Source organism: Lampetra planeri, chromosome 36, assembly GCF_965212315.1.
Source record: "Lampetra planeri chromosome 36, kcLamPlan1.2.h2, whole genome shotgun sequence".
In the NCBI taxonomy this organism is placed as follows: Eukaryota; Metazoa; Chordata; class Hyperoartia; order Petromyzontiformes; family Petromyzontidae; genus Lampetra; species Lampetra planeri.
Genome location: NC_136142.1, coordinates 1,754,664 through 1,782,425, shown reverse-complemented (window position 1 = coordinate 1,782,425; position 27,762 = coordinate 1,754,664). Strand labels below are relative to the sequence as shown.

General features: G+C 49.7%; 1 protein-coding gene and 1 long non-coding RNA gene across 8 annotated transcripts in view; one reads left to right on the top strand and one right to left on the bottom strand.

Annotated features, from left to right (window-relative positions):
* Positions 1–116: 116 nt before the first annotated feature.
* LOC144730691 (uncharacterized) lies at positions 117–27,762 on the bottom strand. 3 transcript variants are annotated; one of them, XR_013587839.1, is made up of 5 exons: positions 27,662–27,714; positions 26,200–26,292; positions 5,422–5,490; positions 2,752–3,331; positions 117–1,097 (listed from the first exon to the last, which is right to left on the bottom strand). It is a non-coding gene; the product is annotated as an uncharacterized LOC144730691 (long non-coding RNA). The 3 variants fall into 3 exon arrangements; XR_013587838.1 differs by having other exon boundaries at positions 26,200–27,762; XR_013587837.1 differs by lacking the exons at positions 26,200–26,292; positions 27,662–27,714 and adding an exon at positions 25,055–25,243.
* The window catches only part of LOC144730689 (MDS1 and EVI1 complex locus protein EVI1-B-like), a 268,787-nt gene continuing 250,398 nt past the window's right edge, over positions 9,374–27,762 (top strand). For 4 of the 5 annotated variants that reach the window (XM_078611379.1, XM_078611375.1, XM_078611374.1 and 1 more), the window contains exon 1: positions 24,876–25,007. In XM_078611379.1, coding sequence (XP_078467505.1) covers positions 24,968–25,007 — 40 coding nt within the window. In that variant the 5' untranslated portion in view covers positions 24,876–24,967. Of the gene's footprint in view, positions 9,665–24,875; positions 25,008–27,762 lie in introns of those variants that run through there. The other variant, XM_078611376.1, reaches the window with a different exon arrangement.

Here is a 27,762-nt window from a genome sequence, read left to right as displayed (position 1 = left end):
AGTGTGATGCATAACATGTCAGTTAATTTGTGCAGTATATTATACGTTGTGTAAACGTTATGTTGTACACGGTGTGCCTTGCATACGCGATATACTGCAGATGCACCACGACACGCATTGACAAAGAGAGAAATCGTTTAATTTTGAGATTTTAATAACCAATTGCAATTTTGAGAAGCAGCACTTTTAGCAAGGGTGAACGATGCGCATTCGTCTGTAATGCGAGTGTAAATGTGTATTCTCTTTCTGTTTATATCATCAATCCAGGTAACAGTATTTAAGTAATTATTATTACATGCAAGCGGAGTGATTGTAAAAATGAAATCTAGAATTGAAATGTGAATCGGCCAATCAACGCACGAATGCGTATTTGTTCTTCGCACATTTACGCATTTAATTAATTGGTGTCAGCTTCAAGGTCTTGATAAGCTGGTATAATAGCTAATTAACATAATTAATGCACGTGAGTAGAGCGCGCGCACAACGATAAAGACCCCCTGGAGGAGCCGTGAACTCGCTGTTGTTGCTGTGAGCGCGCACCTTATGAAGGCCGACTCGGCACACAAATGGGGGGGGGGATGAGTGACCCACACAGTGACACACACGGTGACCCACACTTCGCCCGGCCACCTTTGTCTCCCGATTGCCGAAGTTTACACACCGCACCAGCATCTGATTTGAAGGCCCAGTCGCCCTAGGGGGTGGGAGGCACAGGCTCTGTTGGGATATTCGCAACTCTTTATTGGTCGTGAGTGGGAATTAAACTCGGGTCGCCGGTTCGGGAGCGCCAGTGCGTTTAGCCGCTACGCTACCGCTCCCCAGCGCACACACGAATAGCCGCTCACATACACACACACACGCTAATACACACGCACACTTACACTCGCAGCGTTTGCCAATCTACTCGTGACAGAAGGCATCTTCTACATCCTGCCAGTCGTCGGATTATTTGGACATACTTCACCGTGCGGGTCGGTGCAGGGGGGGGTGGTGTTGAATGGGGCGGAAGGGTCGCCAGTTGATGTTCACCGGGGTCGGGATTCGAACTTCCATCGTCGGGTTTCAAAGCACGGTGCGCAAACCGCTGCGCCGCCGCTCTGCCCCACACACAGACATACGCAAAACATACATACGGCTCATGTATGTATTTAGCTAATCATCCACGCTTCTTTAAAACGAAAGTGATAATCATTTATCGCGGACATCTTCAAATGAGTATAAACGTTTCAGGTGGGGTCGTGTTTGACATGTCAGCCCAAGCAAGCGATGGTTGCGTTTATTTCGTCTCGACGATGTTCGTGTTGACACGTGATCTACGTTTCTAGGCTGAGTTGACCTAGAGGTGGTCCAGAGCTTGTTAAAGTGTCACCTGCTACCATTGGCTACGTGTGTGCGTGTGGTACATGAGGCCGTAGAGTCCCGGGCAAAGCCAAAGATTCCCCGTGTAACCTTAACAGACTGTTGAGGCAAGTGCTGTTAGCGAGCACCTCCTGAAGACCGACAGGGGCACACGGGGGGGTGGGTGACCGGCACCACACCCAGTCGTCTCTCTCTCCACTGCTTAAGTTTACACACCGCACCAGGTACTCATTTGAGGCCGAGTTGAGCTAGGGGGAGGCCCAGGACCGGCTTGGATAATCGTCACTGGTATTGGCCGTGAGCGGGAATCGAACCGGGGTAGTCAGGTTCGTAGCGCAGCGCGCTGACCGCTACACTATCGCTCCCCACATTGTCTCACACACACAGACACGTGCGTATGCACACAGAGACACGGATACCCACGAATGCACACACAAACTACACTCGTACCATAACAACGCCGAGATTAATGGTTGTTCGAGGCTCCCTAATCTGCCCCATCTTTCTAGCCCGGGGCTAATCAGGCCATCTGAGTCTCGCTTTCATAGCGCGTGGCACATCCCAGTGCTTCTCTGTAAGTGCCTCGCTGATGCAGTGATTGATTATATCGTCTGCAGGTCAGGTGCTCTCACAAGGTTAATTTCCTACCGGCCGCCGCAGGCATTTCGACTGCCGGCCTCAATGTGTGTGCATGCGTGTGTATGGATGTGCGTGTGTATGGAGGTGTGTGTGTACACGTAAGGGGAGCGGTGGCGCTGTGCTGAGCACACTGCTCTTAATCCGGCCATACGAGTTCAATTCCCGCTCACGCTCTACATCGGTGACTAATATCCAACCCCGCACTATGAGAACCTGGTGCTGTGTAAATATCAGCACTGGGGGGACGAAGGCGGCCGGGCGTGGTGCTGGCCACCCACCCGCCCGCCCTCCCGTGTGCTGTACCGGCCTTGATAGGTGCCGCTAACAACTATAACAGCACTTGCCCTAACAGGCAAAGTAAAGGCTACACAGGGGGATATTTCTCTTTGTGTGTGTGTGTACACATGAGCATATGTCTTTGAGCGTGCATGCATATGCGGAGGTTTCTGCCTTAATCGGTGCTTTGTGTATACAGCGTGCGTGTGAACATGCAATATTTGCCTAAGTGAATACATGGACGTTAATATATAAATAATCACACGAGAGTCCGTGTGAGTTTTTTTACCGCGTCCAAAATAAAAACTATGTTTTAGTCGGGGGCTTAATTAGTTCTCACCGAATTGTGATCCGGCTCGTTGCTAGATTGAAGCAAGTGGCGCATGAACAACTCCCGCAGCCGTAACGAGAAGTGTTGTGGATGCGATGTGGCGGTTGCGGGCCTGGTTTTGTTTTACCAGCTCAACCGGGGCTGACCTGAATGGAATTAAGCTGGGATTTGAGTCCATCGGCCGATGCTCCGTTTCGAACCAATATCTGCTTAGGATAAGCAGCAGGTCAACGCGTTGACGCCAGTTTCGACTTCCAAAGCCCCATCAGCGGAGTTGTAGCCCTGTTTTAAACGGATGCATTGCTGGAGGTGGCTCCGAAGGTCAGGGGATGAGCTTGCTCCGCTGAGAGCCCCTGGGTTTGAATCCAGGCAGCTGTCTGCTATTAGACCAGGTTCTCGAGTATTAGGGAGTTAATGGGTATCAGCCAGGTAATCGATCACTGCTAAATAAAATCAGTCAATTTGGTTCTGCACTTTAGTTTTGCTAAATTCCAGCTTTAAATTAAACCATCGGTTTCACTATGATGCGACTAACATCACTCGCATATGGCAGAGCCAGTTGAATAGTGGTGCCCTTCGACTGTGTGTGGGGGCCCAGAGGTCATTTGATGAGGGGGATCTCTCAGGCGTAGCTCTGCAATAACCACTTCTGCGGGCCGTTCTCCAACACGAAGGGTCGCGCTGCTACGCGATATCCGAATGGGTTATCGGGTCTCGTGACAACGCCTGCAGAACAACGGGGGAATGACAAAACATAATGAAAACATTTAATAATAGCTTAATATAATTCACGTTTTTCTCCAGGAAGGGCCACATTCAGTCACTCATATTCAGGAGTGTCCTGCATTGGGTTGTGTTGTTGTTTATTTTAAGATGTTTTCAGCCAATTAATGAAGCGTTCATTGTCCACGTGGGGAGGAAACCCCGAAGCATAACGAAGAAAGCCTCCCTTGCTCGAGGGAGGCAACACTCCATCTCCGTACAGACGGAAACAGATGGCGATCAGTCCACTTGCCCGCGACGCGTTCTCCTGGCCGAGCCAGGGTGTATGGCACCACCACCTCGATACCCACGGGAAGAGAGGCGCGTTTTACGACATTGAGTACGGTGATCCACCAACCGCTCGCTGATGACCTCCACAGAAGTGGATTGCAGGCCGCCACTACGACCGCCCAAGCAGAAATGCAACGCGGCTGCGGGCGTAGCTGGCCGAGGTGGCAGAATTCTAGCCGGAGTCGGTGTCCGCGCGTGCCTCTGATAACGGGGCTCTGTTACCTGTACACGTGGATACACTGTGTGTGTGTATGTGCGCGCGCGTGTGTGTACGTGTGTGTGTGTCTGCTTCGGACCCCGGCGTAATGGAAGGACAAGCTACTCATTTACCCGAAACAACGCGAGGTCCTGAACCCAATTAACGACTCATAATTACTGCCCAGGGGGGCCCTCTGCGAGCCACGCTGTCACGGTGACCCGTGGTGGCAGCATCAGCCGCTTAGAACGAGTCCCCGTGTCCCTCGGGCAACAGCGCTCCATCTCCTCGCACGACGTCCTCCTCCTCCCCACTCTGACACCAACCCCGCGAATCACCCGGCCACCTAGATTCACACAGCGCCTCTCTGTCTCACATACACTACACTTGCACCTCTCTGTGTCTCCCATACACTACACATGAACCAGCGTGTCTCCCGTGCACTACACGTGCACCTCTCTCTGTTTGCTATACAATCCACATGCACCTTTGTTTCCTATACACTACACATGCACACGTGTCTCCTATACACTACACATGCACCTGTGTGTCTCCTATACATTGCACATGAACCAGCGTGGCTGATACACAACACACACGATACATGTATGCGTGTGTATCTCTTATACACTATTCCATACATACGTATCCAGTACACACAAACGCGCACGTGCTTGCAGTGCGTGTGTAGATAGCTCGTGTATATTACACCGTGTATCATGCACACCACTTCACACCACGTGTATATTACACCGTGTATCATACACACCACTTCACACCACGTGTATGTTACACACCACTTCACACCACGTGTATATTGAACACCACTTCACACCACGTGTGCCCCACTCAATCGCCATCACCGTTATGAGTTCGCGCTGCTGCTGCTGCCACCATCCTAGAATGTCACCCAGATTCTAAAGAACGCTGCTGCTGCTGCAGCAGTCACTATCAGAGTGGAACAACGCTGGCGTCCAAAACAATAAACAACCTCGTTAGAGACCCAAATATCATCACACCTCCTCCCCACTTTGACATTGCCCCTCGAAGACACTGGTGGTGGAACCATCAGAACATCAACAACATGGGCCGATGGGCACGTCTCCTTCATCAATGTGAAGTTAAAGACGCAAACCACCGCAGTGCGTTGACTGTGGCCATGCAAACCAAAACTCTAGACATGGAGCAGCACCACTGTAGTCTACGCTTCTTCATTGGAGGAGGAGGAACTGCCAAACGACACGAAATCTTAACTCCTGAAGCCTCCTTGTGGCGAGCAGACCTCGACACGGGCACTCCTGAACATATTCCTGCCATACGCATGAACGGAAACGTGAATGGGATGACGATCTTATAACGATCACTGGGGGCTCGCTCCTATGCATCCGTAACCCAGTCGTAACGCTCGTCCATAAACAACAGCCTACTGTATATTGCCAATAATGAGGCTATAATCATGAATAAAGTGGGCTGTCGATGGCGTTTAAGGGCTCTCGCCGTGCAAACAGCACTGTAATCGCGTGCACGCAGTTCCGCGCTGGACTTTGTCTCTCGCCCCCCCCCCCACCGTGTGCGTTCACGCCATCGCAGTCCTTGGTTTACAGCTTGCGTCAGCGGCTCGTGTCACCAAGCGCGCCTGTGTGTGTGGGGGGGGAGCGGTAGGGTAGCGGTTAGCGCGCTGCGTTACAAACCTGGCGACCCAAGTTCCATTGCCGCTCACGGCCCAACACCGCTGATGGTTATCTGACCCGGTCCTGGGCCCCCTCTAGGTCGACTCGGCCTCAAGAAGCAACTAGTGTGTTGTGTTCACCACTGGGGAGACAAAGGCGGCTGGGCGTGGTGTGGTCCACTCACACACTCGTGTGCCGCGTTGGTCTTCACCGGTGTTCGCTCGCAGCACTCAGCTCCACTCTGTAAAGGCTGCATGTCAAGCCTATACGGGGGTTCTCTGTCTTTGTACGAGAGATGTGTTCTCGATTTTGAGATGAATGTAATCCTAAAAGCAATGTTCCTGTCGCCCTACATCCAGCGCCTACGGGACCGCAAGTCAACATTTGTATCACCCAAGCCCAATGTGGTGTTCATATTTTTCTAATTAGAAGCCTAGACTCGACTCGATTTACTCAAAACATTGGCCCGGGAGAGGCGCTCGTCGGAGAGGAATCCGTCAGTGATGTAAATTCCACTCGTGTTCTAGAAGGCCTAGAAGGCTGAATTCTAGAATAAGAGTTGCCACGCGCATCTGCTTAGTTGTAACATTTTCCAGAAGAAAGTTGGTTTTACGTTGAGTTTCCAACATTTCGGCCAAAATTGATGAGCTTAGTTTTTTTTGGGTGAAAATTTAAGTATAGCCTACACGATTCAACATGCAATTGGGGGCTACATCTATGCCCCTTGTTGAACAGAGCCATGTAAACGTTTTCATCTGGAACTTATAAGCGTTTGCTAAGTATAAATATTACACCAAATTTAGTCATTGGTATTTTTTCAGGCACTTTCGAGAATAAAGACAAAGATCCCCAGTATAGCCTCAACAGACTGTTGGGACAAGTGATGTTAGTGAGCACCTAATGAAGGACGCCGCAGCACTCGAGGAGGTGGGTGGCCAACACCACGCCCGGCCGCCTTTGTCTCCCCAATGACGATGTTTACACACCGCGCCAGGTGCTTGCGCCTAAGTGTCCTCAGCGAGGCCCAGAACTGGTTCAGATAATCGTCACGGTCGTGTAGCGGACGAACCCGGCGACCCGAGTTCGATTCCTGCTCACGGCCACCAACACCAGTAACGATTTTCGAAAACTGGACCTGTCCCTCCCCTAAGCAGACTCGGCCTCAAATGTGTACCTGGTGCGGTGTGTAAACATCGCCGCTGGAGAGACAAAGGCGGCCGGGCGTGGTGCTGGCCACCCACCCCCTCGTGTGCCGCTCCGGCCTTCATAGGTGCTCACTAACAGCACTTGCCCCAACAGTCTGTTTAGGCTATCCGGGGGATCTTTTTCTTCAAAGAGCACACACAGCCACACGATGTACCTGATAGCATGCTACTATTTACACGCCTTCCACGTGAAAACACCGTGGGCACACGTGCCTCGGCACTGGTCGCTGCGTGCGTCTTGCCGTGTACCGCCGCGCGTCTGAAGTCGTTTAACAAAACGCTTCCAGATGTTGTTGCGAGTTTGTTAAAATTATGTTCGCACTGCTAAGGGAGGGGGGGACAATAAATACATCCAAACTGGAATAACACGAACCTCGAAGTGACAACGTTAAGTTCCACGTGGTTTCTATGTATTTGTTTAAAAAAGAAAATTTCTATATCCACATTCTCATATACACGTTTTCTTTACGCTTCTGGCGTTCACGCATTTCTCAACAAGGCCATCAAATGGCGGCAATTCTGCGTTGGTCAATCACCGATCCACCCCTCCACCCAAATCCAACATCCGGGATGAACCCCTTCTTAGCTTCCGAGATCGGACGCATTCCGCCGATGATGAAAGGGCGTCGCGGAGGCGATGTTAACTACCCCTCTTGGTATAGAGGAGGTCGTGGGTTCGATCCTGACCCTGACGCCTGCTGTATATTTGAAGTTGGCATGTCTCTCTCTCACTTCCCGTGGTCGCGTAGATTTTTCTCCAGATGCTCCGGGTTTCCCTCCACGTTTAGAATCAACGTGCATTTACAGTGTTTAGGCTTCCACGCATTTCCACGTGATAATAAGCCACTTCGTTAAGCTGTCATTTGTGGCCAGGTCGCTTCTGAAAATGGCTATGTAGCTCAGAGGGCATTACAGCAGGCGTCAGGGTCAGGATCTAAAAAGAAAAAAAAAAGTTGTAGATTTGCTCTTGAGCGTTAATCCACACGAACACGACGATCTTGTTGTTCATCGCCTCCAGTCCTGTAACTGCGGTGGGCCAGCAGAAGGCAATGCAAAGCAAGCATCTTTGTTGTACTCTACTTCTATTGCTCCCACCTCCTATTCACCAACCCACAATGGAACCACAATGGAACCAGCATGGGGATGTATGGTCAAATACATCATTAGGGCGGGCGAAGAAGCCTCCATCCAGTAGTGGATTCATCCCGGATGTTGGATTTGGGCTGTGCGTGTGTAACATCGTGAGTAGTCGTCCTCTAATCGCTCTTGCCAGTCTCTTCGCGACCTGGTCGGCCTCGGTGACCTGAGATGACCTTCGTGCGCCCTGTGATGCTCGAAGTTTCTGGGTCTGGATCTTTCCAGAGTTTCTTTTTTTTGTTTGTCCCGTCGCTTTCAAACTCAGTGCGACGTGAAACTCCGCCCGGGTTTCATTCCATCCTCCTTCAGCTCCTCGCGGAGTGTGCAGGGGGCGGGAGGTGGGGGGCGGGGTACGGGATACACAATTGAAATGTACGTCTAACGTTTTTCTTATCAGCTGTGACATCTCGAGCGAGTAATTTTGTTCCCACCCACCGCCCCTGCAAGTGAAACGAAATACATTTCTTCTTTTGCTTTTACTCAGCGTCAAACTGTAGAGGCATCGGTTTGTCCCTGTGCAGTCTTGACCGGGGTAATATATTCCGGAACGAGCACGCGATTCGTATTTATTCATAAAATTATGAGCTGTAGACGTGCGCTAGAACATGCGCACAAAAGTAACTGCGCACACAGCAGGGAGCATCACTGCACTGGAAAGATATTGTGCGAGCATGTTTTTTGACAAGTTTAATGTTTTCGCAGCCAGGTATGATGTAACGTCACCAGCCGTGTGAAATCTACTGCTGGATGATGACCCTCCCCTGAAGCTGCCGCCACCTCCATATCGATCCCATGATAGTTCGGCCAGCAACTCCCATCTCCGGTCAAACTCCGCTTTCACTCGCAGCGGCTCTTGGCGCGACCATCGAACAATAATGGCGGTCACCGCATCGAGCGCTCTCCGATGCGCTTCTGCGGCCGTCTGGAACGTTCTTCATTCCGACATTAGGAAGCCACTGGAGCTATGCACTTTGTAAAATCTACATTGAAAACTCATTTCTTGAGAACTGCTTTTTGTGTTTAGTTTGTCCTTCCCCTGCACCTCCGATTGGCGCAATTGGATACGTACGGTGCGAAGGAAGTTGAGCATACGTACATCGCCTCGGTGTCCTGTCCAAGCCCACCTATCTTAATCGTTTGAACTCCGACATTGCTTGTTAGTGCATTCACAAGCCAGTTCTAGTTCCAGCAAATCTACGCTAAGTCGAACAAACAGTAAAAAAAACTTTAACAAGAGGAACCTGTGGTGCAATATTTGGCGTGTGGGAGAAACCCGGAGTATCTGGAGAAAACGCCACGTTTATCAGAAGTCCGTTCATGACCTTGCGGGCAGAAAACGACGAGGAGGGGGACCTCCTCCCACTGTGTGTGTGTGTGGACTGTGACAGGAGGTTGCGAGGCAGTGTTTTCTGTGCGATTAGGTGCGGGGAAGCTGGGGGTGAGTTGAGGACAGGAGGATTTACAAACGTAACCAGAGACAAGGCACGGAATGAAGAAGATTTTTTGAAGGGTGACGAGAGGCCCTCTTGTGCGAATCGTGACGTTTCCGTCGGGGGCAAGTTCGGTTAGCGAGCGCCTATTAACGACGCAGCGGAAAGCTAAAGCACACACAGCGCTCTTTGTCAGCCTTTTGGCGTTTTCCTCGGCCCCGTGTCGTTGTTCACGACGCACGCACGCACGACACTCGTTCAGGCTGAGTCGATGTAGGCGCGAGAATCGAGGGGGTGGGGAGGACACGTTCAGATACCCGCTCGGCTTGCCACGGACGTTAGCCGTGGCCACGAGAATCCGAAGCCAGGTGAATGCACCGCACCATGCAGCGCACAACACAGGTGTGTGAGAAGAAGTGCACGCGTGACATTTTTACAGTTATCGTTTAAGGTTTGTATGGATTTGTTACACGGATGTTTCCGTTTAAGCGAGCGTTCGCGGCTATTTTACACGGGGGATCCGTGGTGGGTGATAGGCCTCGGCAAGGTAAGGTAAAAGTTAAAATGTAAAAAAACAAGACTACCTTTACCTTACCTTTTACCTTACCACAATACAATCACTCTACCCTACCTTTTACCCTTTAGCAGGTAAGGTAAAAGGTAAAAAGTAAAAAGCAACGAGCCTAACTTTACCCTACCTTTTACCCTACCCTTTACCTTACCCTTTGGCATGTCGACACCTTTACCCTTTTACCTTTACCCTTTTACCCGGTAAAAAGGGTAAATGACCTTACCTTGCCGAGGCCCAGTGGGTGAGCGCAGAAACGGCGACGAAAACAAACAGATCACGTTCGCAGAGACCGGAGCACACACGGTCCTGAAATGATCTTGTACAACTAACAAACCTGGTATTTAACGCACAAACAGCCATAAACATAAGAATAGAATGCAAATACATGGATTCTTGTGACTGACTGAGTGAGTGGCTGATCTACATGTTAAATGATGTTCTGGAAGGGCACGAGATATGAAATCTACTGCTGTCTATTGCTCCAAAAGAGGGATTTTAATGTTCGTTGTTGGCATAAACAGAAAGGACGGGGCCTACAGAGGTTGAACTTTTCCTGTTGATGCAAGGAAATAAGAGAAGAATCAAATGCCTGCAGCAGGAAACGGTATAGCGTTAGTGTCGCAAATTTGGCCTCAGGACCAGCTCGTATTTTTATATTGTAGTCTATTCTTTGATTTTTAACATGGACAATATGAAAACCGAAAATTCTGATTTGTACCCACAACAAAAAACGGTTCAGGATTTTTTTACTCGCTTTTGCAATTTCTTACTAAATTATAAACGCCTCCAAGTTGCATGCCCAAACACTTTTCACGATACCGTGCCAATAATCAGTTGACCAAGCAATGTGCCTCGCTGAGTACGACGCTAAAGCCAATAAAAAGTGGATAAATCCTGTTTCCGGTTACGAGCATTCGAGGCTTAATCTCTCGCTGAATGATTTCCAAGTCGAGTGTTTAGATTGCAGTCGGTGGCCGGTGGTTATTCGCCAGGCTCACAGTGAGAGGTGCACTGGATGCGGTGTTTTTGCCGGGGGGAGGGGGGGGTGTGCGTTAACTACTTTTTTACGAGTCGCTATTGACCCGGACGGATCCAAGCTGACTGAAATGATAACCCTGCTCGTGTTGTACACGCGGGCCAATTGCTACGTGATCCGTATGCATTCCCGCTCGGGTTGTGATCGTGTGTTATTACACATGTGCCACCCGTTGACAGTAATTTACACAAATCAGCCCTTACCACCAAACACCCCTACCCCCTCCCCTTGATCCCCCACCACAATCACCAACCCCTCCCTTCTCCTCCAGCACCCTTCCCAATCTGCAGCCCCAATTAGCGGTAAGTATGGCTGTGTCTCCACGTGCTCGAGTTTCTCCCTGTGCACGCGGTTGAGTCAACATCACGGTAATTGTCGCCCTGGTTGCAATACCCTGGGGATTGGGGAGACGTGTGGGGCGCGTTGGGAGCCGTCGGGCAGTGCAGTGCTGCGGCTGCTGCTGGTGGTGCTGGTGGTGGAGGAGGCACTCACTCGAGATTGTGTGGATGGGGGGGGAGTACAGATGGGGCATGTTGTGTATTACGGGGTGTTGTTGGTGAGGCGTGGTGGTGGGATTGATAGAATAGTTGATGGGTGGTGAGTTCGGTGAGATCTATTGGTGGGATAGATGGGGTAGGTGCGAGGTGGTGAGTCTGTGAGGTGTGGTGGTGGGGCTCTGTGAAGGAGGAAACCGAGCCACGTCTCTAACTCGGATCGCAGATTTGGTCTGCAACGTGGGACTGGGGGGGGGGCATCATGCTCACCAGCACGCGGCCGCTTATGCGTTGATGTGTTCACCAGTTTGATGTGTTCACCGGTTGGATGTGTTCACCGGTTTGCGTTCTTGTGGAAAAACTTCGAGGCAAACCTTGTGCACAAGTCGAGTCGAACACAAGAGGTCCAGTGTTGACTTTTTACCGCCATATGCTACAATACGTAATCTGTGACACACCTACAATAATGTGAACTTGCATTCGTACACTCATTGAGTCAGCTGGTTAGTATGCTTACGACCACACAAATGGCTACGTAAAACATTTAAACCTTAAGCATTTAACTGGCTCACACGATGTGCGATTGGCTATGGAATCCAACGATCCCTTGTTCGCCCTGTGCATTCTTGCATATATACTGTTCAATAAATGGTACTTTTATGAGACTACATTTAACTGGCTAGAAATACATCAGCTGAATCGTCCAGTAAATCACGCGACTTCTCTATCGCCACGCACTGCTCTACGAACCGTGGCGACCTTGGTAAGATCTCTGGCCCACGGCGAACATCATTGGCCAGTGACAGCCGGACCTGTAATACAACTCCCTCATTTCCCTCCGCATTCACCAACCCACATTAGCCAGCGTGGTGAAGTATGGTCAAACACCCCCCCCCCTCCTACATTACCAGACACTGTGTGTGTGGACGGGGGTGGCCTTCTTGAACCAGCGGTATTTTTGACAAAGTGCTGAAATTTATTATTATGATTATTTATATTATAAATATCAGATCCGGGTCTCCTTAACAAAGGGACGCCATTGTACAATACTACACGAGCACCTGCTTCCAAGTAAATGAATCTACGAGTAAAAGTGTGGCTTTACCGCGATGGCAGTGGGGGGGGGACAACACTGCCCTATTGTTACCGCTCTTAGCCAGAAGCTATTGCTCGCCATCCCTCCGAGTTTAATTAGTAACCTGCCCACGTCGCTCATTCACCTGCACCGAATCTAATTGATCGCAGAGCTTACCTGGAGTTTTTAAGAAGCCTCGTAGCAGTAGGGAGTTGTATTTTTTTCTCACCCCTCCCTCCCCTATAACTATCGCAAACGTAGCAAACGATTGCCCTGTGCTGGTGAAATCCACACACAAACCAACCCCAACACACATCTCTTATCTAATTCAATTATCTTGCGTAAATACGGGACCCGAATTAATTAGCCGCGGGGCCATTCGACGTGCTCATCCACTGGTGCAGGACACGATGTGAAATGTGATATCATTGAGAGCGGAGAGGCACAGGTGGTTTCGGGTTCACTCTCGCGAAGGCAAAAGCGCAGCCCTGCAATTGCTCGCTCACGCCACTGTGTATGTTGAACTTCTTTCGCACCGTACATATCCAACCGTGCTAATCGGAGCACATTTGGCTACAAAAATCAGTTCTACAGAAATAAGTTTCAATCTACTTTCAAAAGTGCGTATTGGCTCCAGTGGCTTCAAATGCTGGCGGAAGGGCCTCCACTCGAACGAGCTGTCTAGAAAGCCTCTTTAAGAAGGTGTTAACGTCTTGAAAGATGTGGGGGAGTGCCCACACTTTACCCCCCACCACGCATGACCTGCCGACGAACCGTGATGATCTTCACATAGCTATACTTATGCCAAAGTACGTTCACGAAGGTGAACATGCGTCCGGTACATTTGGAACCTGTTTAAAGAAGAGCTGAAAAGTGCGCAAAGAACGGAACACACGCGGGTGAGATGGGTGAAACCCACGCGCATCGGAGACGTCTTCTTTATGTTGACTGTCGAGAAGAACACGCGGGAGCGGGCAAGGCTGCGGGCAGGGGGTTTACTCGATGGCCGATGGAAGCGGCTGGTGATGGAATGGCGCAGCGATGGAACGGAAAGGGGACGGGAACTGCGTGGGACGAGGACGGACCATCGCGAAGAGGCGTCAGCGGTGGCACGATCGTCAGATTGGTGTCCGTACGGGGTAGAGGCTCTCGGTCGATTTCCATCGCAGCATCGCGGGCGATGGGCACTGGCTTGGGGAGGCGGGGGCAAGATGCCTTCCTCATCTAGCAGTGGATTGACCATGACTGACTGATGGTTTTCATTGGGAGGGCGGGCGGGGCGGGGGTGGGGTGTTCTACATACACGAATCACCACGTGCTCGTGTATCGAATCGCCAATATAACATAAAGTATAATCAACAACACTCCCGCCTACCCCCCGGTACATGGTCACGGTGGGCACAGAAGCGGTAGGCCCGTGCATGGCCCCGTGCACACGGGGGGCGCGCAATGAGCGGCGCGCGCGCTCACGCCAGGTGCACGCGCGCATTCCGTAGCGAGGCCGCGGCTCTCGATGTTGAACGCAGGCGAATTCTTTGGGTGCAGCGAGGTGCCGCGACTGGCTTGGGGACAGGTAAATGAAGCATTCTGCTGCCCGTGACCGAGTGAAGCGGTTTTTGTTGTTGTTATTTTATTATTTTATTTTGTAGGGCTGTTCATGCCTCGGTTCGCTCGGCAGCGGTGTGTGTGTGTCGTCTGGACGGGCAGAGAAGGGCGAATGGACGTTTGACTCTCGCAATTCGCTAAAGGCGCAGCACTGCAATTGCTTGCTTCACGGCACTGCAGGCGGATGGGCCTCGAGCAGAGGGAGCCTCGCAGAGAGCGCCTATTCAGAGGGTGTGGTGCAGTCTTGTGGAGTGTCCTTGCACGTTGGCGAGACTCGCTGGGAGTGGGGGGGAGTATCCACACTTTACCCCGCCACACTCAACCACCCGATGAAATCGACTTTTCTGTCGTGTACCCATCCATAGCGCTGGGTGGATCGAGGCCGGGGGGGAGAGACGAGATCGTTTCAACTGCTGATTCGGGAGATGGAATCGATGGATGGCTTCGAACCGGCGATCCCCACTCTCCCCCCTCTGGATTGCAAGTCTAGGGGTCTAACCATCACAACCACGGCAGCTCCTTCCAATTGGTATAACACTGAAACGTCTGTACTATATAGGGGTGTGTGTGTGAATATGCATGTGGGGTAGTTTTGTCAATTGTTGTTTGGAAGTAATGAGCCAGGCAGGGCAGAGAAAGTTGCTGGCACGTTCTAAATGAAAACACATCGTCGTCGGTGCACTCGACAATTCACACAAATTGCTCTCTTATTGGAACAAATGATGGTAACTGTGACCAGGTCTCCCTTGCGAAACTCAACTTGTGTTTAAAAAAATTCCTCGCCAAGTTTTAGACAGTCCATGTACGTATGGTAATGTACGTTCAGGATTGCAATACGCTCCGGAAAGTAAGACGCACGTCAAACATTATGCCCGTTGTCAATAAAGTCGTACACGTCTCACAGACACACACACACAGCGTGCGCGCAGGCAACTACCGGATTAGAAGACGCGGCACCGATGTTTTTTTTATATATAACGTGGAGAACATGGTAACTTTACATAATTCAAAATGGGTTTGCTAACAATCATCATTTGTCAATTCACTGCTGGATAAAAGCCTTTCCCATGTACCGAAACGGTTTAGGTACACAGATGAACAATCTACACAAACGCAAAATAAGTATTCAATCCTACTACCCCAAGTTGGAACATATCATGGGGAAAGTTTCGATCAATGGCCCTTCATAGCAGATTGATTAAAATAAGCGCCATTTCTATGTACAAGGATCATTTTCTGAAACGACGTCGCATATATACTGTATATACATGCTTTCTTTAGAGGGTACGCATTACTGCCAAAGCAGTATCACAACATATTTGCTTTGCCTCTACATACCAAAGCTACGTCAATTCTGATTTTTTTTACTTTATATTCTTCCAACAGTGGGACGAGGTCGTTATTTTCCATCGCATGATCGTGAGATTTCGGCGGAATGGAGAGGCGTTCATTCAGCAGTGGATGGACCCGAGCTGTCGACGAGTTCTAAACATCGTAGTGAATTCGCGTTATAATCTTGATGCGCTGTGAAGAAAAGGGCCCCATTTATCGGCCACTTCGCCGAATGATATATTTGTTTTCATTTTTCCAAGGCTAACATACAGCGTGATTGTCTCAATGTGCCGAGTAATTGTTGTCTTGGTTGTGTTTTGTGCGCCACCGCTAACGCGCAGCGACGGCGCCGAGCAGTGAGTGATGATTCAAGTCGGCTTCTTCATCCAGCCGGACGGTGCCGTTGCTGCACGGTGTTTCATGGATCGTCGGCCGCCGGATTGCGTTCGGACTCGCCTTGAAGGCGTCTTGAGCGGTGGGGGGGGCGGCCTTGGACATGCGCAAGGCATTAACCGGTGATGTCGGGAAGTTGGGCCGATACGCAAAAGCGATGCTCGTCCCTTGATAGAATAATTGTAGGGGACGATGATGATGATGATGTTTCGTAAAGTATCGTGTGTGTGTGCGCGCGTGTGGGGAGGGGTGGTGTCGCGGTTAGCGCTACGCTGCGCTACGAACCCGGCGACCCGAGTTCGATTCCCGCTCACGGCCAACACCGGTGACAATTATCTGAACCAGTCCTGGGCCTCCCCTAGGTCGACTCCGCATCAAACTGGGTACCTGGTGCGATGTGAAACATCGCCACTGGGGATACAAAGGCAGCTGGGCGTGATGCTGGTCACCCACCACCTCCTCGTGTGCCGTGTCGGCCTTAATAGGTGCTCGCTAACAACACTTGCCCCAACAGTATAAGGTTATACGCGCGATCTGTATTTGTGCATGTGTGCGTATGTTTCTTATAAGCGTTGTATCTGCACATACATGCATCGTTAATCAAGGGTAACGGGTATTCAAGAGCCGAATGGCTCACAGGGCTATACCAAATAAATGAAATAAATAAATACATAAATAAATGGGTAAGTATGGATGATGAGCACAGGCCTCAAAGGCCCCACCAAAAACGACAAGCGGTCAGCAACAAACAGCACTGTCAGAGCGGTAATGGATTAAGAGTGTAACACATTTCTTAAATGAATCAAGGTTATTTAGAGATGAGAGCTTTGGCGGGGGGGGGGGAGGAGACGATGAGAGGAGGGGAAATGCCAACAGCGGAGCAGTGTTAGGGGGGGGAAGTGGTGTTGTGACCTGCAGTGTGGTGAGTGAGTGGATCAGGTGAGTGATGGAGCTAGCGAGTGAGTCGGTGAGTGTTGTTGTGACTGCCTGTATCGTGGTGGTTACACGCAGTGTTTGTGAAACGAAGCGGTCTATTGTTGTAGGCAGTCCCTCGATGAGTGAAGATTACGGGAATGGAAACTATGGCAGTAGTAGCGATAGAAGAGCGATAAGGAGGCTACTGACCGCCGGTGAACGAGTGACCTTAAAATAACAAGTTAATTAAATTTAAACTTGTTTAGGTGTGTGTGTGTATATATATGGCAATTAACAGAAAAGTAATATCTCGACGTTTCGGTAAACTCACCTTTTCAGGACAAACTTTAACTGATGTATGATCATGGTAGGTGACGCGATATCGTGTGTGCATACTTAAATGTACAATTATATAATTACAGAGTGATACTTAACTGAAGAATCGATTTTCCGTAGGGGGCTGCACGTGGAACATGCAATATCTATCATGCGTGCAGACAAACACTTGTCCACTATAATGCGTGTATATACATCATGCAGACAAACACTTGTTTACTATAATGCGTGTATATACATCATGTAGACAAACACTTGTACACTATAATGCGTGTATATACATCATGTAGACAAACACTTGTACACTATAATGCGTGTATATACATCATGTAGACAAACACTTGTACACTATAATGCGTGTATATACATCATGTAGACAAACACTTGTACACTATAATGCGTGTATATACATCATGTAGACAAACACTTGTACACTATAATGCGTGTATATACATCATGTAGACAAACACTTGTACACTATAATGCGTGTATATACATCATGCAGACAAACGATTGTACACTAGGATACAAAGACAGCACAGACTGTACGACACACGAAGGTTAGTGTGTACTAGTACAAAGACAAAGATCACCCGTATAGCCTTAACAGACTGTTGGGGCAAGTGCTGTGAGCGAGCACCTTATGAAGGCCGGGCACGGTACGCGAGGGGGTGGGTGGCCAGCACCACACCAGACCGCCTTTGTCTCCCTAGTGATGACGTTTAAAACACCGCACCAGGTACTCATTTGAGGCCGAGTCTACCTAGGGGAGGCCTAGGACCGGTTCAGATCATTGTCACCGGTATCGGCCGTAAGCGGTAATCTAACTAGGGTCGCCGGGTTCGTAGCGCAGTTCGGTAACCACTACACTACCGCTCCCCCCCACACACACACGCACGTACACACACACACACACGCGTGTACACACACACACACACGCGTACACACAATATAATAGCCGACATAAGGATAATGTGTTTTTTTTAATGAGCGCTTAAATGCTACAATAACGTCCCCAAAGGGTTTCACGACGATAATGAGAATATAAACAAAACACCGCACCGCCAGGGACGAAGCGAACGTTGGGAGAAGATGACAAATCATAAAACGAGAGAAGCACCAAGACTAATAATTATCTCACGTGTCTGGTGATGCTGCTGCGTTGGCAGTGATGCACACAAGCGCGCACAAACTCAACGTATTCGTCAATAACACCTGTGGCATTAATTGGGGGGGGGGGGTAGAATAGGCGACGTTTCGGGCAATGACTCTTCTTCAGAGCACATGGATTTTGCAATGCAGAAAGGACCATTGTCTAAATCGTCGCTAGTTATATGCTTAACTTTAAGGCCACAGTGTTGTTGAGGTTTGTGAATTTTCCAATTATTGCTCTTAATTACTCCAATTACTATGATCTTCACATTATGAGACGCACTCCCCCCCCCCCCCTCTATGTTTGGAAATTAAAAGCTATGGGTGCGTCGACCTTACCGGAGCCCATTTCATAACACAGAGAACAGGGTGCGGGGTGCGTGGTGCTGGCCACCGACCCCCTCGTCTGCCGAGGCCGGCCTTCGCAGGAGCCAGCTAACGTCACTTGCCCCAACAGTCTGTATCGGCTACATGGGGGATCTTTGTCTTTGGCCAGCAAACCTCACCCAGGCCACCGTTGTCTCTCCCCCCCCCCCCCAGTGGCAATGTTGACGCGCCGCGCCAGTGTATTAATTTTGAGGTCGAGTCGACCTAGGGGAGAGACCCGCGACCCTTCAGATATCCGCCCTCCGGCTTTGGCCGTGAGCGGGAACCAAACTCGGGCTCGTACCCTACCTGCACTAAGCACGCGCACAACATCAACACCACCGCCACCAACAACAACAACATAAATATACAACAGCGGCAAACAAAAATAACTCCGCTAATTAGTAGCGACCCCGCATATGGAAGCATTTAGGCCGAGAGTAATATTTCAGACATCTTCAGTCTCCGAAGGGCGCGCTATGACGTCGCTGCTGCCAGCAAGTGAATGCAGCCCGAATGATGCCTATGAATGACCTTTTTATTTCGCTACCAGTGGGGGATGCGAGCCTCAAGAAAGGGCCCTTTGTGATGCGGGCCGTGCCGTTAGAAGGTGTGCTATTGCATACGCGATTTGCCTATTATTCTTGTCACCATCAGCAGCAGGGGAAGCAGCCGTGGTCAATCCACTGCTGGATGAAGCCCCCCCCCCCACTTCCTACTCCCCCCCCCCCCTCCCCCAAGTCGTGACTGTACACGACTGATTAGTTGCATCGGGTCGTCGGCCACGTTCCAAATCCACTGCTGGATGATGTCACCGCGTACTAAGCCGCGATGATCTCTCTACCACAATTCTGCGATGTATAATAATAATCGACCCAGCACCTCCGCACGAGATGAATGCTTCGCTCAATCTCCTCCGATGCACGTCCTCACTCGGACGCGTTACCTACCCTTGGCTGCTATGCTCGTCTCCGTGCTGATGACACACGAGCAACGTACCTTAGTTAATCAGTTAAACACGTAGTAGTAGTTGTAGGCTTTCGCGACAAATATTAATCGTAATAAAGGTTTTTGGGTTAGGTCGCGTAAAGTATAAATGTGTCAAAACCCTCCACCACCCGACACAGCCAATTAGTAACGGGGTTGTCACGTATTCAAAACGCCAATTAGATACTGCTACAGCCCACCGGTGTGTGTGTTGGAGAGTAAATCCACAACATGTACAATTTGAATACGACGTTTCGCTGGTAATTACATCCAGCATCATCGGGCGATTTGCCAGACTATTCTCATTTGCCAGACGACCATTTGGCTGTGTCGGTTGATGGAGGGTTTCGACACATTTATACTTACGCGATCTAACCCAAAAACATTTTTATGAATACGTCAGTAAATGTCGTCATCGGCCAGGTTCTATACACTGCTGGATGAGTGTCCTCACGTCAGCCACCTTTCCTCCTGGGTCCTGTGCTCGATCAATCCACGAGCCGATTTCCACGTTCATTCTCCTTTCTGTACCGTTCATCTCCCCGGACCCTTATCCGTTCCTTTGTTGCCATTCCGTCAATATTCTTGACCTCCTGTATCTGTCATCGTCTTGTCTGGCGATGTCTCTTTCCCAAGCCCTGGCGATTTCCCCCTTAACAGCTGGAATTGTGTCATTAACCTGTTCTAAGGGCAGTATTAATTTCAGTATATGAAAGTATGTGTATGTGTGTGTATATATACACACACACATAAACGTACGGTCGTGTAGCGGTTAGCGCTGCACTACGAACCTGGCGTGTCCGGGTTCGATTCTCGCTCACGGCCAACTCAAACGGTCCTGGGCCTCATCTAGGTCGACTCAGCCTCAAACGAGTACTTGGTGCGATGTGTAAACATCGCCACTAGGGAGACAAAGGCGGCCGGGCGTTGTGTTGGCCACCCGCCACCTCGTGTGCCGTGCCGGCCTTTATAGTTGCTCGCTAACAGCACTTGCCCCTACAGTCTGTTAAGGCTGCACGGGGGATCTTTGTCTTTGTATATATGCAACTTAACATTTGCACGAATAACCTAAAATGTTTAAACCCCCGAACTTTTTTAAACGGTTTCAACATTAAATGATTTAAAACGAACGCAATATCGATTAGCTAACGAGAATCGTCCACGTATAATACAGTATTATATTATGAATGTACTCGTAATTAAATACTTGAGAGTAAGTCCGAACACACTTCCCATGACAATCGAAATTCACTAAACTCAATTTGTATCGCACACGGGAAACAAAACAAAAGTAATTCCATCTAATCGTCTGTTTCCTAAGCAACTGAAAAAAAACATTTGCTAGAATTTCAACAAAACGTCCATGTAATAACACTTTTGCCTATCGCACACACTCGTCGTGCTGTGTGTTACTGGCCCCTCGACGTTTGCAAGGGGCCTCGGGGGGGTGCGGGTGCTGTGCTTAGAAACCGCGATCAGAAATAAAAGTCTTAGCGATTGCCTTGAGGTTTCAGCCAGTGGGTGCAATCTCCTCAATCATTGAACTTCTCTCGCACAGTACGGAGCAAACCGTGCGAATCGGGGGTGCGGGCGGGCGGGGAGGGGGTACCGACAAAACCTAACAGCATGAATCCTTGCAGTCACGAAAACTTCAAATCTAGAATTAATAGCCTCTACGGGGAGGAGTTTCACTTATCTGTTAGAGTTTTTAACAGACAACGAGACAAGAAGTCACAGCTTCTCGAGACCGTGACTTTACCGACAACAACAAACTCAACAAAAAAGCGGTTCTAAAGAAATGAGTTTTCGTTGTAGATTTAAAAGTGCACATCCTCCAACGGCTTCCTCATATCGAAAGGAAGAGCGTTCCAGACGGGTCGCAGAAGCGCATCCGAAAGCGCGCGGTGCAGTGAGACCGTCTTTGTTCGATGGCCAGGCAAAAGCCGCTTGCTGCTGCGAGGATGAGCGGAGTTCGCGTGATGATGGTGTATGCTCCTTGACGATCAGCAAGGTATTGTGGCTCATTTGTGGCAAAAAATAAATAAATTCGGACAATGAGCATGCATGCGACCTCTGTAGTCCATGACCAGGCATTTGCATCGTCCCTTGAATATCATCTCCTGACACATCCCGTGCGATCTCCACGGCAATGGCTTGTAATTGCAAAGCATTGCCTTACATCCCTCTGATACAAAGTGTCTATAAAATACATGCATTTAAAACAGGGGCGGTGGCGCAGTGGTTAGCGCACTGCGCTCTGAACCCACACGCTTAAAGTTCGTTTCCCGGCCACGGTTTAACAACAATCAGTGGCGAGTTGATAGCAAAACAGCTGGATCTGCCCTGCCTGCTACCCCTTCACCAACCCACACTGAGCATCGTGGTGAAGTATGGTCACAAATACAACGATGTTTGACGCAGTGTTTGGGTAGGGGGGGGGCTGCGTAATGCATTGGTGGCATTGAGATAGTACGAATTATTGTTATTTGTAAAGCTACTGGTGGTGTCAGTTTTGATGTGTGCGTGTTTTACATGCGTCCGCGTGTGCGTTCGTGTGCGTGCACGGAGAGCGGTAGCGTAGCGCGCTGCGTTACGAACCCCAGCCAACAACACTCGTTGTGACCACGATCTCACTCGATCCTGGGCCTCGCCTAGATCGACACAGCCTCAAATAAGCACCCGGTGCGGTGTGTAAACATCGTCATCGGGGAGACAAAGGCGGCCGGGGGTGGTGCTGGCCACATACCCCCCTCGTGTGACGTGCCGTCTTTCATAGGTGGCTCGCTCACAGCACTTGCCCCAACAGTATGTTGAGGCTATACGAGAGGGGGGATCTTTGTCTTGTGTGTGCGCGTGTCTGTTCGCGATCGCGACAGCGCAGAAGGCCGCTCCTGCGCTGCTACTTTAACGTGTTCATTGACGCTCAAAGGAAATCGTAGCGCGCACTAATTGTAACACAATTAACATGCAAATTTTAACGGACAAGCTAATTACGGCGGCAGTGATTGCGTTGTTATGCGTAATGATCTTTAAATTGATTAACATTTTTTTACGAAAAAATGTGCGGATTTAATGATATAACCGATGCCGGTTTGACTCTGCATCTAATGTGAGTATATTAAGCGTGTACACTGTGTGTGTACACTGCGTGTGTACACTATCTACATTGCGTGCGAGTGAGTGTGTAATTGGGGAGCGGGAGTGTAGTTCTTATCGCGCTCCGCTACGAATCCGGCGACACGAGTTCGATTCCCGCTCACGGCGAGCATCGATGATTCATATTCGAACCGGCACTGCGCGTCGCTTAGGCCGACCTGAGCCGAGTACCTCGACCGAGTCTCTGATGCGGTGTGTTTTAAAGGTCGCCAATGTGGAGACAAAGGCGGTCCGGCGTGGTGCTTGCCACCTAACCCCCTCTTGTGCCTTGTTGTCCTTCATAGGTGCTCGCAAACAGCACTTGATTCGACTGTCTGTTAAGGCTATACGGGAGGGGGGGATCTTTGTGTGCGTGTTTTTGTTCGTAAACTAACAAACATATACAGTATTCAATAACATCTTACACCCATGGAACGTACGTATAGGTATGCAAATGAAAGTCAGATGCATTAAACTAAAATAACCTCTCCGTGAAACTAGCTTTCTAATAGGTGCGTTAATTGTCTGTACGATGTGATGGAATAAAGTTACACGCGCCGAGAAATATATAATGTACCTAGCTGGGTGAAGACTAATTTCCATTTGCCGTATTGAACCAACAAGTGCTCTTTCAGGGAGGTTTGCCGAATCGGCATCTTCTGATCACGCATTCGTCTAATAATAATATGTAAATGTATTAAGTAAAACGCTTAATAGTAATTGGACAATTAATAATGTTGGGTGAATGTCATGAATATACGGATTTTATGTTTACGCTCGTATTTAACTGAACATGCATCGCGCGCGCGTGTATGATCGTATGTATGTAATTGCATCGGTGCGTGTGTGCGTGAGCTTGTGTATATTTGAGTGCTCGCGCGCGTGTGTGCAATTGCATCATTGAATGTGTACATAACTGCGTGTGTGCAGTGAAATGTGAAATACGTGTGTGTGAGTGTGTGTCCGTTAGTGTGTAGTGCTGGCCACCCACCCCCTCGTGTGCCGTTCGGGCCTTCAAATGTGCTCGCTAACAGCACTTGCCCCCACAGCCTGCTAAGTCTACACGGGGGGTCTTTGTCTTTGTGTGTTCGCGCGAGTCTGAGGCGCGCTTATGGGGAGCGGTGGTGCAGTAGTTAGCGCTACGAATCCGAGTTCGATTCCCGCTCACGGCCAACATCGGTGACGAATATTTCAACCGGTACCGGACTTTCCCCTCGATCAACTTTGCCGATGTGGTGTGTAACCATCGCCACTGGGGAGACAAAGGCGGCCAGGCGTGGTGCTGTCGACCCCCACCCCCTTGCGTGCCGCGCTAGCTCTCAAAGATGCTCGCGAGCAGCCAACAGCACTTGCCCCAACAGTCTGTGGAAGACTGCGCGGAGAATATTGGCCTTTTGTATGGCTCGGCGCGCCTGCGTATCCGTGTTAATTCACTCACGTTCACTCGTTCGTTCACAAGTACAAGTTCATACTTGCACGTGCATCACACGAAGGGTGCAAATCATTACATTGATTACGCACACATGATCATCTAATCCCCAAGACATCTATTACCGTTTGTTTAACAATTTAAAAACACATTAGCACGAATTAACAATAATAATAATACGCGGATCAGACATGTATAAGACTGCGTAACAAATTAACAACGATCTGTACGAAATAATAACGTTAACAGCAAATCATCAGCAGTATCATCATCATCAGCCACTGCGTGCACGCGCGCAATAAATAACTGGAGCCCTCTCTCAGCGCTCTCTCTCTCTCGCCTCTCTACCCCCAACATCGCACGCTCGCATAATAGAGAAGGAGCAAGGGCGCGCATGCGCCTTCACTACAACCATTGAACCATCAAGACGTGACGGAGCCCACACGCCTCCCCAACACCCACCCAGCCCGCCCGCCCGCCGACTCCTACCGAGAGACAGTAGACAGGAGGGAGGGAGGGATGGTGGTGGTGGTGGTGTGGGGGGTGCGTGGGTGAGTGTGTGGGTGAAGTGAGTGGCGGTAGCCGTGAAAGAGAAAGTGAAGTGCACAGGGAGGAGCAGGAGGAGGGAGCGCTGGGGAGTGAGAGCGAGAGAGGGGCAGAGAGTAGGGGTGGGTGGGGGTAGGGGAGATGGGGGTGGGTGTTAGGGGGTAGGTGGTTGGCTGGGCTGGCTGGTTCGTGGGGGGGGGTGCTGCTTGGTGGAGTTGTTTGGGACGAGTTCGAGAGCTTTCAGAGATTTTTTTTGCGCTTCCTCGCCGATCATCTGCCGCGGCGCCGCCGGCACAGCCATGCGTTCCAAAGGACCGGCTCGAAAACTCGCCACCAAACGTGAGTTTGTCTACACCATCACCACCCCACCCCACCCCAGTACTCACCAGGCTGTGTGCGTGCTCGACTGTGCTTGTATGGAGACGGCCTGTCGCCGTGTCTCTGCGTGATCACATCTGAGCCTCATTCACCCGCTGCAGTCCCTTACGCAGCAAACGCAGCGTCCGCACTCAGCAACTCGCTCGCTCGCTCGATCGCCGTCTGTGCGGTTTTTACTGTGACCATTGATTTTACATTCTGCCCCCCCCCCCTAATTGAGTCGATGTTGGTGTAAATCACACACCGCGATATTTGCCTGTAAGTCACACGCCGCACACACAGCTAGAGATTGCTCAACCGTTGCTCAATTATTACATACGTACATACATACAGGCACAGACGTATGCAACAACCCCCCCCCCCCCGATCTCCCTTATCGTTGCCAAATAATGTTTAAACCAGTCGTGTCAACATTTCATCTCCGGCTCTGTATGGCCGCCGTATCGAGGCGTGATGCATGCATGTGTGCACGAAGACAAAGATACCCCGTGTAGCCTTAACAGACTGTTGGGGCAAGTGCTGTTAGCGAGTAGCACATATTGAAGACCATTTCGGCACACGTACGCGCGCACACACGAAGTTTAAAAAAACTCGTTACAACCACCACCACCATCATCATCACGAGCCGCTACCGCTTAGCATCTTCCCGTTGTCCGCTTTAAATGCCAGGCTAGTGTAGAACGAGCTTCTGAAATGCTCGGTTAAGATATAAGGGCGTCGTGGGGGGGGGGGGTTCGTAAGAAGAGTTCGCGTGTGCGAGTCTGACGGACTTTGCGGACTGCTGGGCGCGCTGCGTGCCCTGTGTGCCCTCGTGGCTGCAGGCAGACTGCCCGTACGTAGTGGGCGCTCGAACGCCGCAGGAGAACGCCAACGCGCCGATGCGCGCACCGCTCACGCGACCTTCAATTGTAACGCGGCCTGCATCTGTACCCCTTTCTTTTTTGTTAACGCCGTGCGCGTACGTGTTGTTATTATTATTATGGTCGTTCTTTATACACGTCGTATATTGTTGACAACTTGCAGGCTAAGCTTCGCGAACGAACCACAGACACTTGACTGTGTGGGTGTTTAAAAGCTAGAGAGGCGAGTGGATGTGTGGTTCATTCACTCATTTCTCGCGAGATGGGTGTGCCGTGCGCTGGATAGCTCTTACCGCATTGGTTTGGAACTTTAATCGGCATCATTATCATCAGCCACGTTCAATCCACTGCTGGATGGAGACTTTCCACACACCGCCGCCCAACTCCTGAGATGTTACAACAACAAACAACAACATCCCCACCCAGCAGCTTGCACAAGAGCCGATTCCGTCGCTCCATCTCCTCTCGGCTGGTGTCCACTCTCTGGGACGCGTTCCACACTTTGGCTGCCACTGCGTTCTCAGGTCACACCATCGTGCCCAGGCCACACCATCGTGCCCAGGCCACACCATCGCACATCGTTGCGATGACGTGCTCCGGCCAACCCCGCATTTCTCACAAGTTAAAAATGCGTCATTAAACCAGCTTGAATTTTATAACCTATGCTATGTTCATCTTTCTGTCCCGCCCGATATTAATCCAAGCGTGCAATTGATATCATTATAATTATTTTTGAATAGGCTATTTTAATTTCGGCTTCGGTTAATTGTGTTTTGTGTAAAATAGCGGCACGTAAAGTCTCAAGACGCATTGCCAGGATGTGGTCCTATTTCTGATTGTTTGGTTGGCAAATTCCTTCATCGCCTGTTCGTTCGGTGCTGTGCATGACACCGTACGGTTGACGATATGACTTGGCAATAAAGTAGTGGCGAATGTTAAATCTCGTAGCGTGTTCAGTCGCTACATAGGTCTCACATTGAACTGAGTAGTACACAGACCAAAAACCATCTGTAGCCGCAATACATCATCATTTTATTATTGGAAATTAATGTCAACCTCATATTTTAATTAGCATAGACAATTATTGAGTGTGATTGGCTCGGCGCGCGTGTGTGTCTTTGTTATCGTTTGTAAGGAGGGTTATTGCAGGCTATGCAGTATATAATTGCGTACTTTGAAAAGTGTAGGAATTTCACGGTGTACTTTATATCATAACGGGAATACATTTGTAAAGATAAAACATCGCCGTGTCGCATATTTTAGTAACCGACATTGATATTCGCTTGCTTTCTATCGGCTTGAGCGTCATACTCTCAAGGTAGGCGAATTACTTGGTTAACCGTTTGATCGGGGGATCGATTCTTTTAAATCTTCAACGGAGGAAGCAATGACGAACTTGGGAATGGCGCTGCCCTAATGAGTGAACTCGATCAATATTCAGCATTTATTTTTTTATTGTGTCCGTACATGAAGTAATATTGTCAAATATCACATTTGTCTCGGCCACTCTAGAACATCAATATAATTTACATCAGTCACTTCCACACGGCGGATACTGAAAAACGTATATTCATATCTTGGTATCTTAAACGCGATTTTAGAATGACACACACACGATAAAAATAAATATATATAGAGCACTATATGAAAATAATAATAACAATGTGCCCTCCGTTGTCAATCCACTGCTCGATGAATGTCCCCTTCCCCTCGTCGTTGCGAAGCTGTGAAGAGGTTCGCGGATTCGGTCCCTACCGTTTGCCGATATCACTCGCGGCCCGGATTCGAACTCTCACAGAGCACCGCTCCACGTGCATGCACTCTCTATATATAGTAATACACATGTGCGCATGCTG